Source organism: Typopeltis vanoorti, chromosome 11, assembly GCF_054136105.1.
Source record: "Typopeltis vanoorti isolate ZY-2024b chromosome 11, IOZ_Tvanoo_1.0, whole genome shotgun sequence".
Lineage (NCBI taxonomy): Eukaryota > Metazoa > Arthropoda > Arachnida > Uropygi > Thelyphonidae > Typopeltis > Typopeltis vanoorti.
In genome coordinates this window covers 57,823,669-57,843,403 of record NC_143559.1, presented here as the reverse complement: position 1 = coordinate 57,843,403, position 19,735 = coordinate 57,823,669, and the positions used below count along the sequence as shown (strand labels likewise).

Genomic DNA, 19,735 nt, shown 5'->3' with positions numbered 1-19,735 from the left:
GGGGAGAGTTATGAGAAGTAGAACAGATGTTGTAGTTTTGCAAGAGGACCTAAATATACTGTCTGAATGGGAGAGTGTGTGTGTGGGGGGGGGAGGTGTCAGTTCAATGTTACAAAGTGTAAGGTTTTAATATTTAGGAAGTAATGATGGGATGCAGAGTATAGGATTGGCAGGGATAATTTGGAGGAGATGAAGAACTTGGAGATTGTGGTGAATAGGGACTTGAAATTTCGCGAACATTTTGGTAAAATTGTGAGGATAACAGCAGATTGTGGGCATAATGCAGAGAACACTGATGTACAGAAGCAAAAAAAAATATTTTAATTCCATTGTACAAGACTTTGGTCATTCTGCATATGGATTCCTATACACAGATTTGGTTGGCAGGTTTTCAAAAGGATGATGAGACATTGGAGAGGATCCAGAGATGATTGACTAAGTTTGTTTCTGATCTCTTGGAATGTGGAATATGAGGATAGATTGAGAGAATGCAAATTACACAGTCTTGCAGATAGAAGAAAGAGAGGAGACATGATTGAAACATAAGTCAGTAAGGGGTAATTAAAAGATAAGTGTCGATGAAATTTTTCATAGAATATCTGAAGACAGAGGAAGAATGAGAGGCCATCCCTGGAAGCTGTATAAGATGGATGTCAGCAAGGGAGGGGGGAGTAGATTTTTTTGCATGGAAAGTGGTAGGTGATTGGGATGCATTGCCTGAGAGTGTGGTGAGCGCAGGAACAGTAAATGTATTTAAGTTTAGGTACGGTGAACTGTGCATCTAATAGTGGGACTTCCCACAATGAATCTTGACTCCATGGAGGTCTGTTAATAATAATAATATTGAAAGAAGCACAAGATTTCTCTCAGCCACCATAGCTGAGAAAATACGATTAGACACCCCTAACATTTTAAACAAACTATCAACCTGAACCAAAACTGAACTGGCAGCCGTGAAATCTTTAAAAGCTAGTCAGGACATAGAAATTACTAGAGTCAATAAATACAGTGCCATGGTTATTTTAAACCAAACACCTTACCTGAAAATATGAATCAATTCATCTCAGGCAACAATACATACAAACTTGTGAAATATAACCCAACTTACCAGATTAAAATGAAAACAGAAGTATTAAATTAGTCACATCCTTGCTCGCAGATACAGTTAAATTATTTCTGCACTACGCTCATTCCCCAAGAATTTATGGCTTGCCTAAGATTCATAAGCAGAACATACTGCTTCAGCCAATAGTTGAAGGTATCAAGAGCTCCAATTATCATCTAGCCAAGAAACTAGCATCAACAATCAAAGAGTTGGTAGGATATTCCTCTTCCTATATTAAAAAACACTCAACACTTTGTAAACAAGATTAAGGACATCACACTTGATAAAAGTGATTTATTAGTCAGTTTTGACATCTGCCATTTTCACAAATGTCCCAATCAGTGACAATTCTTTGTGTATTTTTTTACAGTATTCTTTAGAATACTGTATTCTAAAAAACTTCTGTTGCATTTCTGTATTCTACAGAAATGCAACCTTAATGCAATTCTTCCAAGGATCCACTTCCTCCACTGGCCCATCCTGGAGTATACCTTATTCACTTGTAATTTGCTTTATACACCTAAACCTCTTTTTACGCGACAGATACGTTTCTAAAAATTATGCGTAAATAGAATTCACATAAAAAGAACTACTGATTCCATAGAAAAAGTGAAGATTGGTTCCAAACCTGAAATATAAGCAAAATAATGAAAACAACAAACATTAAATTCGTTAGGATCATAACATTTTTATTTACATCTCATGGAGAACACACATACATATAATGAATTTTAATAACTTAAAAAAAAAAAAAAAAGACATATTCATTTCGGTTGTTTGCTAAGGATTCTATAAAAAAATTATGTTATTCGCTATCAGTTTCTGACAATAAACGTGAAAGCTTTCGTTTTCGTGAGACTGGAATATCACTAGAACTACCAGACATGATATTATCGTCATCGCCTTCTGCCTCAACTTGTGGAATTCTTCTTGTCATTTCTTGAACAAAAGTATAACTGGTTGTTTCAGTAGTTTTAGGCATGAACTCAGTTATTAATTGCTGTGTTGATGCTTTAGATAAGTCGTGATATAATTCTCCGTATGAAGAAGACATTAACAACCTAAGCTCACGTGAAAACTTCCCAGCACGTGCTCCATTTGGATCATGTCGGGCAAAATAATTGCCTAAATTACTGGCTAGTTTAAGACCTTCTTTAATTATATCAGCAGTGAAAGTAGGATTATCTTGATCATTATCATTAACTTCTTCGCTTTCAGGAGTCTCAGAAACAATCTCCACTATTTCGTCTTCACTAAGAGGTTTATCAATTAACAATTCTTCGATATCTGCCAATGTAAGATCATCGAATCCTTTTCCGCCAATTTCACATGCCAAACTTATTATATTGGGGAATTCTGCAGTATGATTGAAGGGAACAGGAGCATTCTCTTTAACACATGCAGGCTAATTGCTTTCCAGCATGCATTCATAGTTTCTGGTCTCAATTCAGATAAAGAAAATCGAACCTGATCAATACAATCCATAATTGGAAATTTTTTTCACACATCCATAACTGACAGCGTTTTATCATCATTAAGCTTGTTCAAAACGTACTGAAATGTTCGTCTGACATATGTTTTAAAAGTCGCAATTATACACTGATCTAGAGGTTTTAGCAATGATGTGGTATTGGACGGCAGAAAAAAAAAATGCACATTTGGGTGTTCTATGGCAGGATGACCGGATGCATTATCAAGAATCAAAATCACTTCAAATTCGAGACCCTTATCATTCAAATAGCATTTAACTTCTGGCACAAAATGTTTGTGGAACCACTCAGTGAAAATATCAATGGTCACTCAAGCTTTTTTGTTGGCCATCCAATGAACTGGCAATTTTTGAAAATCTACGCCTTTCATTGGCCGTGGTCTTAATGATCGATTTATGAGCACTGGTTTTAACATCCGATCTCCTAAAGTATTCAAACAAAATAGGAGTGTTATGCTATCCTTTGCCTTTGAACCCACCAACAATTTTTTGCATTTTTGATATGCAAGTTCTGTTTGGCATTTTTTTCCAGAAAAGGCCTGTTTCATCCATATTCCAAACTTGTTCACAAGTGTAACCTCCATCTTCAATTATTTTGGCAAGTTTTGTGGAAATGCTTTAGCAGCTGTTTCATCAGCAGAAGCCGTTTCACCTTTAATTTTTAGAAAATGAAGAGCATGTCTTTTAATAAGCTTAGCCAGCCAACCATTGCTTACATGAAGTTCATATTTTTTCCTCAATTGAGATGAAGTATCTGGCTGCAGTTTTTTAATCTGTTCATAAAATCTCAATGCTGATTGCTTGATGGAATTTCCGTCAACTGGCATTCTGTTTTGTACATTATCTTCTATCCACATCACTAAAGCTTTTTCGGCATTTCTAGAACAACACTTGTGTATGATGATAATTTCGCACTCGATTTTGTACCAGAACATACCGCTTTTCTAATAGCCTTTTCATTTCCTTTATAGATCTGACAGTTGATTCATGGACTTCAAAATGCTTACCCACAGCAGTCGCACCTTCCCCAGTTTGAAGATGATCTAAAATTTGAATTTTTAAATCCAAAGAAACGGCTTTCCTTTTTTTTTTTTTTTTTTTTTTTTTTTTTTTTTTTTTTTTTTGTTATCGGCAACATCATGTGAGGGCTGAATTAAAATCTTCAATTAATGAAATGAAAGTTTGAAAATTGTATATAGCTTATCATTTATTATTTCTTGGCAAAATTATTAATTTTATAACACGATTTTTATTTCACTTAAAAAATATGCTAACTGTGTTGTCTACTCAAACACCAAATTCAAACTGCTAAGAACTGCTTTTTTATGCGCAGTCAGTTATTAATTTGGGGAATTCCCAATAAATGAAATTCGTAAGAATTTAGAATTTTCTTAATTGAAACGAGAATGCAATTCTACAAAATTCTCAGAATTTTCTTGAATTACAGATTTTTTCCTAACTTAAACTTTAGGTTGGTCGTGTAAAAGTGAATGGGCAGTGGTTCTATCCCAATTCGCGTAACTCCGAATTTGCGTAAAAAAAATTCGCATAAAAAGAGGTTTAGGTGTATAAGTGAAACAGAACACACAATTTCTATCCAAAAAAGAGAAACATAAATGGCATATTAAACTTAATAGCTATAGTAAATCTGGCTTTTCTGATCATGCCCTGATTTCTCTACATAGAATTGAGTGGAAAGGCAACTGTTCTTTGCATCACACCAAGCCATGGTATAAGCACAAATTTGAATAGTCCTGTGAAATTCTTATCAGCAACCCTAATCTTAACAAAGGTCATCTAAAAATCCCAAGAATGTAGATGGCACTTTCTAACCACATAACCTAAGAGTTAATTATAATTAGGACTGTAGTAATTAGGATCTTACTTTAATATAACAAACATTCACTAGTTTTGCTGTATTTAAAGTATTAATATGAATTTGTTCTCTGATGATGCTATAAACAGAATATAGCTCTAATGTAGTTTTTTTCACTTTAAAATGTAATATAACTTGTCTTTGTGTGTGTACTTCAGATGATTACCTTAATATGCAGGTCAAAATTCTGCAAAATTAAAGTAATTATTCTTAAAACGGTTGTAGTCTCCATAAGTTACCAAAATGAATGCTGATTACCGTGTAACATCAAACGAAAGAAGAATCTGTTTATGGCTTTCTTACAAAAGCTAGAGATTGTATTCTTTGGAGGAAAGCAGTCTGGAGAAGCTGTTCCAAAGAACAGAGGTTGATTGAATGAAACAAGTTCATGAGAAGCTGTACAATTGTAGTTGAAATGTAGTGATGATGATCTGCAGCAGCTCTTGTTTTTATATTACGAGTTAAGTGAAGGAATGGTGGTAGGCAGTTATATAAAAAAAAAGTTCAGAAATAGAGCAGCTATGAGAAAGTACTTGGAGAAGTAGCATTCTGAATGAACAAAGACAAGTTTTGGGACTTAAGAAGCTATGGATCTGGGATGTGTATATGCCAGGATGGATGTGAATAAAGGGAGCAGAAGATATTTATTGAATTGATTTTCTGAATTGCTTCAGAGTTTCACGATATGCATTATTAATATTAATTGTTGTTCCTAGCTGAAGAAATCTGATGAACAAGATCTTTTTTGGTCCCAGAAGACAGTGGCCATCTTTTTTTTTGACTGACGATGCCTGTTTGAATTGTTTTGCTTTCATAGATGAATGGCACCACTGCATTGATTGTTATTTTGCCTCAATGTTTGTGGCATTGTACAAAATCCACATTATTGCCAGTCAAGATACTTGAAAAAAGTTCATCTCCATTTTCGTAACGCTCAAATTTTTAAGTTAATTCCACTCATTGATGTTTATGAGTATCAGTCGACATTTTTGGGAACCATCTGGCACACAATTTCTTATACCCCAGCATTTCTATTACAATTTCATGAATAACTGAGCATGAAACTTCTGGGAATTGAAAAGAAAGTTCTGTAATTGTGAAACAATGATTCTTGTGAATTTTTGTGTTCACTCTTTCCACCAAATCTGTCACCACAAGTGGTCAGCCACTACGCTCTTCATTATGAACACTGTTGTGCCCTTCTTTAAACAAATGACACCATTGCCTAACCTTACTGTCAGTCGTTACATTAGGCCCATTAACCTTACACAGTTGATGAATTTCTGCAGAACTATTGTTTTCTGCCAGCAAAAAGCATATCACACCATAACCCTCACAACTGGTATACAAAGCTGGAGTTGTTTACTTGAGTAAACAACTGTAAACTAAACGAAGAAACTAAGTACAAATAAACTAGTAAACTAAGTACAAAGCTGGAGTTGTTTACTTGAGCCATTTAAGGAATGCTGAATTTTTATCTTGGAATGCTTTGGCACACTTACTGGAGAATTAGGGATTTAATTCTTCACGGTTTTGTGTGATATAAGGAATGATTGCCCTTATGGGAAAAGAACACAAATGCTGGCAGTCATCCCTACTGGCATGCTGTCATAGTGCTTTCCAAGGCTATGAGAAGGTCAGATCTGAGAAATGTGAACAGAGTAAGAGTTGCCAAGAGGAGGGCTAATGTCCACAGCATATTTGAAAGAAATGCTAGTTTCAAAGAGGTTTGAAGTATTGGGAGAATGATGAGGGTTGTTCTGTATTCTGAATGATTCTCATTATAATAATGTAATGTTTGCTGTCAGTAATGATATCAATGTGTGTGTTGATAACATTACTGACAGCAAACAATAAATTTAGACAATGCCAGACCTAGAAAAATTATTGCTTTTTTAATAATTAAGTTTTATAATTCTAGAATTTTGGGCATTTCTCCCCACCCTCAACCCAAAGAAAGGCATTACTACTAAGTATAGAAATGTGAATATTAAAATACAAGTCATTCAATATCTAACATTTGGCTTTGTTCTGAATGACTTATATTTTAATATTCACATTTCTATACTTAGTAGTAATGCCTTTCTTTTTTGTAAATTTTTGTAAGAAAAATCCATTGTTCAGAACACACCAAGCTGTTGTAGTGTCTTCACGTTAGTTTTCTACAAAACTACTTTACTATTTAAACTCTAGTTAATTTATTAAAAGTCTAGATAAGTAGTGATCAAAACAAAAGTTTCTCATTGCTTAATTTGGTGGCGCAGATAGCATCAGCCTGGCCAAAAATTATTGCGATCACTGAGACGTGGTTGACAGAAGGGGATATAACAACAGGAATAGAAGTCGCTGGGTATAGCATTTTTCGTCAGGATAGGAGGGGAAAGCGTGGTGGTGGGGTGCTGCTTATGATAAGTGATGACCTATGTCCTCTAAGAGTGGAGAATTTGGAAGGAAGTGAGACAAATGATTTTGAGAGCGTATGGTGTGAGCTAGAGGTAGGCAAGACAGGATATTTAGTGGGGTGTTGCTACAGACCCAGGAGCACAGAGGATGGGGACCAGGAGATGTTTAGACAGCTAAGTTTGGCAAGTGCAAGAAGAATGATTGTTATGGGAGATTTTAACTTCAGTAGTATAAATTGGAGAGAGGAACATGCATGTAACAATAGGGGAATGGAATTTCTAGAATTCTTAAGGGACAAATGTCTTAGGCAACATGTAACAGAGGGAACAAGAGGTTCAAAAATTTTGGATTTGGTTATAGCATCAGAAGAGTTGATAATAACTGAGTTGACGTCTCTCCCACCAGTTGGAGAGAGTGACCATATGGTGTTGACATGGAAAATGAATAGACATGCAGGAGTATCAAAGAGACGGGAACTTATGTGGAATTATAAGGCAGGTGATTATAATAGTCTTAGACGTCAACTTCGGGAAGTTTCATGGAGGGAGGAATTGGACGGCCAGGATATCACCAGTGCGTGGGAAATTGTGAAAGAATATTTGTTATCAGCAATGGTAAGTTGTATACCACGAGTGAAGAAGAGGGCGCAATTTGGAGTAAAGTGGATGACAAACAACATTAAACAGGAACTGCATGCGAAAAAGAGGCTATGGAAGAGATATAAGGAGACAGGTGAAGAGAGGATGGGTGAAGAATATAAGACACAGGCCAGAAGAGTGACTCGTGTGGTAAGGAAAGCGAAACTGGAATATGAGAGGAGATTGGCCCTAAGATCCAAAGAAAATCCTAGGGAATTTTTTAGCTATGTGGCCAGTAGGAGGAGAAATGACTGTGGAAGAATGATATTGTGGGATAAAAATGGGAATAGAGTGACTGATGCAGAGGACATAGTGGAATTGTTCAATGAACACTTTATTGGAGTATTTCATCCTAGAGGAGTCAATTTTAATGCTAGAGGGATAGGACTGGTACGAGGTCTGGAGGTACAGGAGGAGAGTGTGTTTCAGATACTGAGTACTCTGGATGTCAGTAAAGCTGTGGGACTGGATGGTATTTCACCACGAGTTTTGAGAGAATGTGCTAGCGAATTGACAATACCTTTAACGTGGCTTTACAATGAAAGTCTGGCTTTGGCAAAGGTGCCCAGGGAATGGAAGGAAGGTAAGATAGTGCCATTGCATAAGGGTGGTAACAGACTGGAAGTGTCTAATTATAGGCCAATCTGTGTGTCATCAGTAGTTGTTAAGATCTTGGAGAAAGTAGTGAGGGACCGTGTACAGCATTGGGCAGATGAGGGTAATGTTATCTGTGAGAATCAACATGGATTTGTGAAAGGACGCTCTTGTTTTAGCAATATGCTAGCCTTTTATAATAAAGTTACAAGAGCATTAGATGAGGGAAAGGCATATACTGCAATTTTCTTAGACTTGGCGAAGGCATTTGACAGGGTGCCACATGATAAGCTGATATTTAAGTTGCAGCACATGGGTCTGGATGTCAGATTGGTCAACTGGATTCAGGATTGGCTGTCTGATAGGTATCAGAGAGTTGTGTATGGTGGAGCAGTTTCCAGGAGGCAGAGGGTTACAAGTGGGGTCCCACAGGGACCAGTACTAGGACCTATATTGTTTAACCTTTATATCAATGACATAGCCAGTGGATTGCAGGGGGATATTCAGTTGTTTGCGGATGATGCGAAGCTGGGAAGGATTATTAGTAATAGTGCAGATGTGGTAGCCCTGCAAGAGGATTTGAATAAGCTAGATAGATGGGCAAATGAATGGGGGTGCCAGTTTAATGCAGCAAAATGTAAGGTCTTGAGGTTTGGGAAACATCGATGGGATGCTGCATACTCTATGGGAGGAGTTATACTGGAGGAAGTAGGGGAGACAAGAGATCTGGGGTTGATGATTGATAGAAACCTGAAGTTTAGGGGACATATTGCAAAGGTGGTGAAGGTAACACAGAGGATTGCTGCTATTATGAGAAGGACACTGACCTGCAGAGATAAGAGGGTTATCATTCCGTTGTATAAGTCTCTGATCAGACCACACTTGGACTATTGTTCTCAGATTTGGTCCCCAGGATTTGAAGGGGATAAATTAACTGTGGAAAGGATACAAAGACAGATGACAAAGATGGTTTCAGGACTGTACAATGATAGTTATGAGGATCGGCTGAGAGAATGTGGACTGCAGAGTTTGGCGGATAGAAGAAGGAGAGGTGATATGATTGAGACTTTTAAACTGTTGAGAGGTGGTTACAGGGTTGACATTGGGGAGTTCTTTCGCTTGGTTGATCAGCGGGAAGGAGTGATGACAAGAGGCCATCCCTGGAAGTTACGAAAGGAAACTGTGAGCAAGAGGGTAAGGAGTGGTTTCTTTGTGTGGAGGGTGGTTGAGCCGTGGAATGCATTGCCTGATGGAGTGGTGGGAGCGAGAACGGTCAGTGACTTTAAAGAGTGGTATGATAAAGTTTGTGTTTCTCAGGGGGGGACCTCCCCTCGATGAGTCTTGACAGACTTTATGTCTTAGGAAGGACCTCCCTCGATGAGTCTTTTGACTCCTTGGAGGCCTGAATAATAATAATAATAATAATAATAATTAAAAAATAAAATTCAGAAGTCTTAATTACTGGACAAATGCTTTTTGTGTAGTCATCTTTCAAGCCTTCTTTCAACTTTTTTTTTTTTTTTTTTTTTTTTTAACTAGCTGATGAAACTAGAAACTCAAATGTGAAACCATACTTTATTATATAACCTGAAATATATATAGAGTACTGCTTTATTTGAAAAAAGTATTATTCTGTTGAGGAAACTGTTCTTTTCTTTGGCTTTCATTTTTTAGTTTTGTGCTAGAAATATACAGCTGGCACTTATTAACTCAAGTATTGCCTACAATGAATTCCACTACATGCGTTAGATAACATATTGCAAAAAAAATCTTACATAAAAAAAAAAAAAAAAAAAATATTCAGTAGTAAGTTGATCATACAGATTTTACAGGTGTAACTGTGCATGTTTCTCAGACCATGTTTTAAGTTTTGCAAGGCCAAAACATAATTCAAAAGTGTAGGAGGGAGGACTATATGATACACTCCACTTCAAATGAGAAAGTCCTTATAAGAGTTACTTACATCCAAAATAGGATTTGAACCAAGATCTTTAATACTGAATGACAAGCACCTATAAATTGTACTATGAAGATGCTAGAAAAACAGCCAAAAAATTATGATTGTTAAGTCTGAAAATGTACTCATTTAGACAAACAAGACACACAGATAATATATATATATATATATATATATATATATATATATATATATATATATATATATAAAGGCTCGTGTTCTACTTACTTCTAAAGTAATCTGTAAATCTTTGATTTCTTTTTCTTTATCAGCAATTCTTCTTTCAGCATCCTCGATATGCATCTGATAAGCATCTTTTTCTTTCTTTAAATTATCTAATTCCATATTTCCTTTACAGATATCTTGTTGAAGAAGAAGCACTTTATTTTCTGCTTCTTTTAATTTTATGTGGGCATTATTTAGCTTCTGTTCAACAACTGACTTCTCATTAGTGAGGCATTCCTCTAATGATGCAATCTGTTGTTCTAAATCCTCTTTCATCTGTAGCATTGTGGCCTCTCTCGACTGATACTGTTCACAAGCTTCATGAGCATCTTCTAATTCTTTCTGAAGGCGAGTTACTTCTTGATCATTTTTCTCTAGCCTTTAGAAAACAAAAAGGAAAATTAACACACACAAAAGGTTATCATAAAATGATCATCTTCTGTATTTGTTGTTCCCTTTGAAGTTAATTACCTAAACACATTATTTGCGAATGCGAATTTCTGTACTTTAAAAAAGTACAGAAATTCGCATCTGAAAAAAATCATGAATGATATGACCAACTTAGTTCTCAACTGTTCGTATTTGTCACAGTCATGACCACTTTGAACATCATGGTATGTAATGCAGTGACATATTTGTTAACTTTATAGTAAAGAAGCTACCCCTTTTTAACAGCCTGTATTATTTATCAATTAAAAATTTTAAGTTAGAAAGAGATAAATTAGAGATATCTAGATAATATGAAGATCTGCCATGTCAAGAGTCATCTCCATTCAGGAGGGTGGCTATTATGGATATCTCTATATTTTTATCTTTAACTACTGCACAGTTCAAGCCTAGCCAGCCTTTTATGTTTTTAAATCCCATGCATCATCTTCCTTTCTTTTGCCTAACCTTAATTCTCTCTAATAAATCTTTCTGAAGACTCATGTCCCACAATATGACCCAGATGACAGTGTTCTATATGTTCTTTATTAGTTCTGAACCTATCTCCAAAACAGATCTTCAATTCTCTTTTGTACATCCATATCTGAAAGTTTTAATCCTACTATATTCCTTGTTTATTGCCTATGCTTCTGCTCACAGAATAAAATAGACTAAATAAATCACTTAATCATTCTGTGTTTAGTTATTTTCTGGTTTTTAGTTATTTTCTGTTGAAGGCTGATTTTGAAATTTCTATTCTCCTAATCCTCTTTTTACATTTTTTTTTATCCTCTGTAATTCTTGTTCAACTTAATCAGTGCCCACTCTGATAAAAGCTATCAACCTGGTGTATGCAACAGCAAGTTCACTGCTACCTCTTCACCAGATGAAGAAACTCGGGTGTATGACAAGGAGGTATTAGAGCCATTGTACACACTGAAGAATTCAGCAATAGGAACTAATGGGATATCAGCACAGATGTTAAAAGCATGCTCAGGTGAACTGGATACTCCTTTCACCAGGCTATATAATTTGAGTCTCAGAACAGGGAAGATCCCACAGCAGTGGGAAGGATTTATGGTAATCCCATTGAATAAGGATAGTGCATTGTATCCAACTATTGACCGACCAGTATCTCAGGAGTGGTGAAGATTTTGGAAAAGTTTGTTAGCAACAGCATTCAGAAATAGATTGCAGAGAATCTACTTTGCAATGAACAGCATGGATTTACTAAGGGAAAGACCAATGTATCCAATTATTGACCAATCCGTATCTTAGGAGTGGTGAAGATTTTGGAAAAGTTTGTTAGCAACAGCATTCAGAAATAGATTGCAGAGAATCTACTTTGCAACGAACAGCATGGATTTACTAAGGGAAGGTCATATTTTAGCAACTTGCTCAAATACTATAATAATGTTACCATTGAGCTACACAAGTGAAATCAGTACAGCATGATACTTTTTGGATTTTGCTAAAGCTTTTGACAGAATACAGCACAGAAGACTGTGTTCTGTTGCATAAATTGGAGAATATGGGATTAGATTATAAAATATTTTATAATCCAATTATAACCAAAAAGGATTATAAAATAAGAATGGATGGTTGACTGACATATCAAAAAGTGGTATATGGGAGATGCGAGTCTTCATGATGTAAAGTAACCAGTGGTGTACCACAAGGATCAGTCCTTAATCTACTGTTATTCAATCTGTAAATGAATGACATTGGGAAAGATTTGAGAAGCAACAATATACAACTATTAGCTGATAATGCAAAGATAGAGAGAGTTATCAGGAATGCAGCTGACATGAAGTACTTGCAAAATGATTTGAATAGGCTAGAATTGTGGGCATGGGAAAATGGATGTCAGTAAATGTAACTTGGGCATGATTAGAAATCCAATGTCATATTATATTGGGGATTATGTTAGAAGAAACTGATCTTAGGGTGTTAGTAAACAGGAAGTTGAAGTTCAGAGATCATGTAGCAAAGATTGCAAATACAACTCAAAAGATAATTGCAATGCTGAAACAAACTTTGACATGTAAAATTAAGGAAGTTATTTTGCCTGTTTACAAAGCCTTGATAAGACTCACTTGGACTACCATGCAGAGGTGTGGTCTTTGTTGCAATTCTGATACAGTGGAGAGAGAGAGAGCGGAGGAGAGTGTTAAAAATTATATCAGGATTGTGGAATACTGATTATAAAGACAAATTGAGAATTTATACGCTGCAGACACTAGCAAAGGAGAAAGAGGGTGTGATATGATTGAGACTTACAAACTTCTGAAAGGGTCATACAAGATTTTAGTTGAGAGAATTTTTCATTTTATGGAAGGTGGGAAAAGGACAAAAGGACATTTTTGGGATCTGAGAATGAATGCTGCTAAGAAAGGGGTGAGATCTAGATTTTTCTCTCAGAGTGGTACACGATTGGAATGGATTGCAATTGGATGTTGTGTGTTTAAGCAGTGTGAATGAATTCAAGAACAAGTATGACAGCTGGTGCGTGTAGTATGTAGCCTCCCTCGATTAGTCCCCGACACTCTGGAGGTATCTCTTAACCCTCCAGAGGTCGCGTGCAGACTGGGAATCCACACGTTTGCTTTTTGCATATATTTCTAAAGAGGCTGGTTAAATCCGATTGTGCATTTATGTAGCTTCGTATATAGGCAGGACATATGTCCTGCCTATATATTGATGCGATAACAACTGTTCCCACTGAGACATTGCACAGTCACAGATCCCACACAACCCTTAGTGTTATATGAATAAGCATTCATCAAAATTTTTAAAATTGGTAAGTACTTGTAAATTATTTATATTTTTACATACAGGATTATATATTTGCACAGGAAATATATATTTTTCATATACATATATATCTATTTTATATATGTTTATATATAATTGCAATATGGTAAATTATATTCTCTTCAGGTAAAATAAAATGGGTGACTGAGAAGGAGCAAGAACGATTACAGAAGCTGATGAATGAATGCTTCACTAATGACGAGGATGAAGATGTTTCAGACAATGATGTTAGTTCAGAGGAGGAAGACAATTTGGAAGAAATGAGTGGCAGCGAAACCGAGCAAGAAGCCGATGAGGTGTCACTAGAAGTAGCTGAAGATAACCCGGAGAGTTTTGAGGATAGATTCTATCAGGGAAAAGACAGAACTTTATGGAGAGCAATACCACGAACTAACAAATATATTAAGACTGAGAGATACAATATCATCAAAGAATCATCTGGCCCTAAAAACGACACTCAAAATTTGCAGTCACCTCTTGATATTTGGAATTATTTTATAGGCGATTCTAACATGAATAAGTGTACTGAAAGTTTAGCTAGTAATTACACTCGAGAACGAGATGCCAAGTTTACAACTCTGAATGAAATACGGGCTTAAGTTGAACTTCTATATATTGCTGGTACATATAAAGCAAACCGTTTGAATTTAGATCTTTTTGAAAGTAATGGTAAAGGCATTGAAATATTTCGACTAACAATGTCAGTGAGGCAATTCAAATTCCTTTTGAGGTGTTTGAGATTTGATGATAACAGTACACGTGAAGAAAGAAAAAAGCTAGACAAATTGGCAGCTATTCGTGAAGTTTTTGATCTATTTGTTACAAAGTGCAAAAATGGATACAATCTAGGTGCATTCGCTACAATCGATGAAAAGTTGGAAGGTTTTCAAGGAAAATGTTCATTTCGGCAATACATACCAAGTAAACTGAATAAATACGGTATTAAAATTTTTGCATTATGTGATGCTAGAATGTACTATACGGCTAATCTTGAGGTATAATGTTGGACGACAACCGGAAGGGCCGTGCTTCATGAGCAATTCGCTAGGTGACATTGTTGAGACTAGTAGAACCAATCAAAAATTCTGGGAGAAATATTACTTTAGATAATTGGTTCACTTCGTTTCCTTTGATTGAAAACTTGCTAAAGAAATATAGACTTACTGTAATAGGAACAGTTCGAAAAAATAAAAGAGAACTACTTCCTGAATTATTGAAAGCAAATCGTCCTATAAAATCGAGTATGTTTGCTTTCAAAGATAAATGCACACTTGTATCATACTGTCCCAAAAAAAAGAAATTTGTTTTGTTAGCATCAAGTTTGCATGATGATGATGGCATCGATACAGAGAGTGGAACTTTATACAAACCTGAAATTCTGACTACCTATAACCATACAAAAGGAGGAGTAGATGTTATTGATCAATTGTGTTCAACATACAATTGTGCTAGATCAACAAGAAGATGGCCTATGGTAGTTTTTTACTCTTGCATCAACATTGCTGGAATTCTCAAGTTATTTACCATGCGAATAACATTGACAAAAATATATTGCGACGTAAATTTCTGCAAGATCTTAGATTCTCTCTACTACAAGCACATTTGCAAGAAAGGGTATCAATTCAAAGTTTGCCAAGAAATATAAAACTAAGACTCAGAAATTTGTGGATCACTCGAGAACAGAATTGAGAACAAAACTGCAGTTGCACATCCAGAAAAAGGAAGATGCTATTATTGTGATAGAAAAAAAAAACTGTGCATCTAAATATTATTGTAAGATGTTACAAATTTATGTATCTTGAACAAGCTACAATCATGTGCAATGAATGTGTAGAACTTAAGTAAAAGAATGTTAATCCAGTTCTACACATTTATTGAACATGTATCATATGCAGTTCTATTTCTAAGACATTTAATTATTTTTTTTTATTTTGTTTTCTCTTACAAATATGTTGTAATTTGAATAAATAATCTTTTTTCTACAATATGCTTATTTATTATTATTCAAATCACCTCCAATTTTGTTAAAAAAATGAGTGCGGAATGACAGTCCGCATGCAGCCCTTGATGCCAAAAATTTTCACGCGACCTCTGAAGGGTTAATGATAATATCAAGTCCAAAATTACCAATATAACCAGACATTCCTCTTCCTGTGGATACAACTTCTGCATTTAAACCCTTCATAATGATCAGAATATCATCTGTTTTATAACCATTTGTACCTTCTCACAGAAGCTTCCATCTCTTTATCACAATAGCTACCAGTAGAAGTATATACCTGAAGAACAATGTCAAAAGATTTTCCTGCAATTTTGGTTAGTACGAGCCTGTCATTTACAGGCTAATATACAATAATGCTTTTGGATTTTTTTTTTTTTTAAATTATGACTCCAACACTTCTTGTGTGGTCTTCATATCTTGAATATGATAAAAAGTTATTCCTTTCAATTGTTCCATTTCCTCTCTATCTTGTTTAATTAATTCTCCTTATGTTCTATATTTAGCTTGTCCTCTGTTAAATCATCATATTTATCAATTTGGTATAAGTTCTTATATTTTGTGTGGCTATTCATAAGCGCCTATTTATAGTTTTAAGATGAACTTGATCCAATAATAACTGTCCTGATGGTTTTAAGACAGCTTCATAAACAATGTTATTGGAATTTGAGATGATATCCTCAAGTTCCCATTTTTGGCATCATCTTCACTGCAGTTACATACAGCAGAATCCACTGTAGCAGGGGCAATGTCTACTTCTGCATGACTAAAGCCTTTCAACTTTTAATTCATAACATGCAGTAGAAAGATTAAGATGAGAAGGCTCTAATCTTTCATCTTACACTCATGTTTCTGGAACTGAGCCTTTCTGAAATCAAGTCTTCAGCTTTAATTCAACTGATAAGAGCTGTTTTCCTTTATCAGAATTTTACCACTGCCCAAGTTAGTCAAGATTTTTAGGGTTCCTATAAGGCATTCATAGCTACCATTAGTGGCTCAGGATCCATAAAGTCCCCACCATGCCTCACCCCTGCCAGCATTATCCTACTTCTGTCATTACTCCCATCCACACACATACACACACAGAATGGAATGATATATAGAGAAAAATTTTAAAAATGAGCTGAAAAATGATATGAATTGGAGAAACAATATCAAAGGTGAAAGCCAAATACATGAGTAAAGATAAGACAATGAATTTAAAGAATGATATTTAAAAATATTATGAGGTAAAAAACAATAACTGCAGTAAAGATGACCAGCCAGCAGTATAAATATGCGCTTGCAGTTCTGGTAAACAAAAAATAGTTTTCCTTCTTATTGATCATGATTTACTAAAACATAAAGCACATTTTTATTTATATACTGCTGGGTGGTCAATGTTTAATAAAGTTGTGTTTAGCTCGTTGTTTTTTAAGTGACATCCACTCATGAAAGGTGTACATCTATTTTTTTTTCCCTTTTTATTCATTTAATTATAAAAATCAAGTGGATATTAAATTTAGCATTATTTCAAAGTCAAATACAGAAACTATAAAAGTTTCTTATGAAATTTGACCAGAGAGCTTAACAGTAATACATCGCCATCACCAATTGCCCTAGCCGGACTTATAGGATTCATGATCGCTATGCCCAAGCATCCATATATTTGCCTCCTATTGGTCCATTTTGATAAGGGTTCACTGGCCTGACAGCTGTTTCAAACTGGTTGGTTTTTGTCAAAGACCAGGCAGAAACCTTAAGACAGCAAAAACTCCCTTTCAATAATAAGGAACTTAAAATGTCTGAGAGGTATTTTCATAAGTGAATTCTCAATCGGTGCATAAAAGTATTTACTAAAATATAGAACCAAAAAGCTTCAGTTCAGCAATGCAAAATTTATAAAAATCAAGTGGATATTAAATCCAGCATTATTAAGCCAAATACAGAAACTATAAAAGTTTTATAGTTTCTGTAATCAGGCCAGTGAAACCTTATCAGAATAGACCAATAGGAGGCGAATATATGGACGCTTGGGCATAGCGATCATGTCTCCAATAAGGTCCAGCTAGGGCAACTCGTAAATGCCGGCGTGTGTATTCCCGTTAATCATACAAAACTTTTATAGTTTCTGTATTCGGCTTTGAAATAATGCTGGATTTAATATCCAGATGATTTTTATAAATTTTGCATTGCCGAACTGAAGCCTTTTGGCTCTTTATTTTAGTAAAAAATTAATTTAATTATTCATAGTCTGGGAACACTACTGTAGTCCAAACATGGATCTTTTTCAAGCCACTTCAAACTTCCAATGAGTGAGGTGGTCACACATTGGGCAATGAATTTCATCTCCCACCTAAAGACAATTACAGACACCAGAGGAATTCAAGTTTGTAATCACTCAGCCAACCAAGATCAACAACTTTTAATTTTCATATTCTTTAAATTTTTACTCATGTATTTGGTTTTCATCTTCCACAGTTTCTCCAATCTCACCATTTTTTGGCTCACCTCTTAAATCTGCTCATATTGTCATTATCCTGATCTTCATATTATCCAGACATGTCTGATTTATTACTCTTTATAAATAAATAATTTAAAAGAATCTATTAATCTTATTAAGCATATGGGTAAAATGGGATACTCCTTATCATAAAGCTTACCTCTTATCTATCACTGTTATGATAAAACCATAAATGTAGTGAGAATAAAAACTAATATGTGGGGCATTTTATATATATATTTATATACACACATGTATAAATTTCCTTGAAAAAATTTAAATATACATGATAAATTTGCAGAGTTCAATAAAATCTTACATGGCTCAGGATGATTATTAGAAGCATAAAATTAATAAATGCACTCATTAGCAAAATTAAGGAAGTTAAAATATTATGGCAATAGCACAAGCATATTACTTATGCATAGGTATATCATCACTTCTCAACAGGTCATAGTATCTGTTGCACTCCTTCCCAGATAGAGTAGTATCTATGCTGTGACAAGAACATCTCTTGTCACAGCATAGACTATACTGCCACAGTTTAAGAAATTAAGAAAGTTTGTTGTTAATCTCTATTCCATGATGTTTGTCACGGAGATTTTTTTTTTTTTTCTTCTTCTTATGATCTACCTGTAAATGGTGTAAGGGAAAGGAAAATGATGGTTTCTTAAGGATAAGTTGATCTAGCTACAATGTTTACAAGCCTTACTATCCTGGCCAGATCCAAGAGAGCACTGGATGTGGGCAATATACCAGACTTCTTAATGCTTATAATGAACTGGGTGAATCTATGATTATTCACTTTTGGTAATATTTCAACTTATCTGAAAGAGATTGCTGGCATTTCCCTAAAGCAAGTATGTGCATGCTTGTACATACACACAGAGAGAGAGAGAGAGAGCTAAATAATGGCTATGCCAACATGGAAATATGTTTAGTAGCATTTGGGTAGTATTACCTACTATGGTATCTAGAGCTTGTAAAACTGTCTTGATCTGTGAAGGGATGCATGGCAGCCTGTCTTGTGTATCAAACAAACTATGCCACCATTAGCAAAAAATGCCTGTTATTTGGGATGGTCAGGAAGTGATTTTAATTTGATGTTATGTAATAATGACAATTGTATCAAAGGTTCACTTGGAAAGACAAATAACAGTAACGATCAAAATTAACCAGTTCTAATTACCTGAAGGTGGAATAGATTCTCTGTGTCCGGCCCTGTCAGTCCTAACCATTTTAGATTAAGGGCAAAATTTTCCCCAATAGGATACCGTCAAATATATTATGAGAAAGGATGTTATGGCAATAGGCATGTCAGGTGTTTTGTTATTTATTCTTCATATTTATTGATGTTTATGTGGTTTTTCGTCTCAGTTGAAGTTTGATAACAGTTCTATTAAATTTGAGTTTGATACTCATAAGATGAAGATTTGATGTGATCTCCTCAACTACCATAGAACCACATATGGACGCCAGTTATCTAAAAAGCAATGACTGTGATTGGAAGTGAAATGTCAGAGCTACCCCTTTCACCATAGCAAAGGAAGCTGTGGATCCCATTCTCAGCCAAGGAGAAGGAGGCTTAAAGCACTGCTGAACCTTGATGACAAGCCCACTATTTCTCTTTCATATCCACCCCTGCTATCATCAGGGGTGGATATTAGCACTCTTCCCCTCCCCCCCCCTTTTTTTTTCCTTTCTATTCCCACGAAAAACATTCCGCC

General features: G+C 35.3%; 1 protein-coding gene across 1 annotated transcript in view; it reads right to left on the bottom strand.

Annotated features, from left to right (window-relative positions):
* Positions 1-19,735, bottom strand: part of LOC150101607 (uncharacterized) — a 278,417-nt gene that overhangs the window by 102,910 nt on the left and 155,772 nt on the right. Inside the window, exon 6 of the mRNA XM_090399855.1 lies at positions 10,291-10,666. Within this exon, the coding sequence (XP_090255981.1) occupies positions 10,291-10,666 (376 nt within the window). The remainder of the gene's footprint in view (positions 1-10,290; positions 10,667-19,735) is intronic.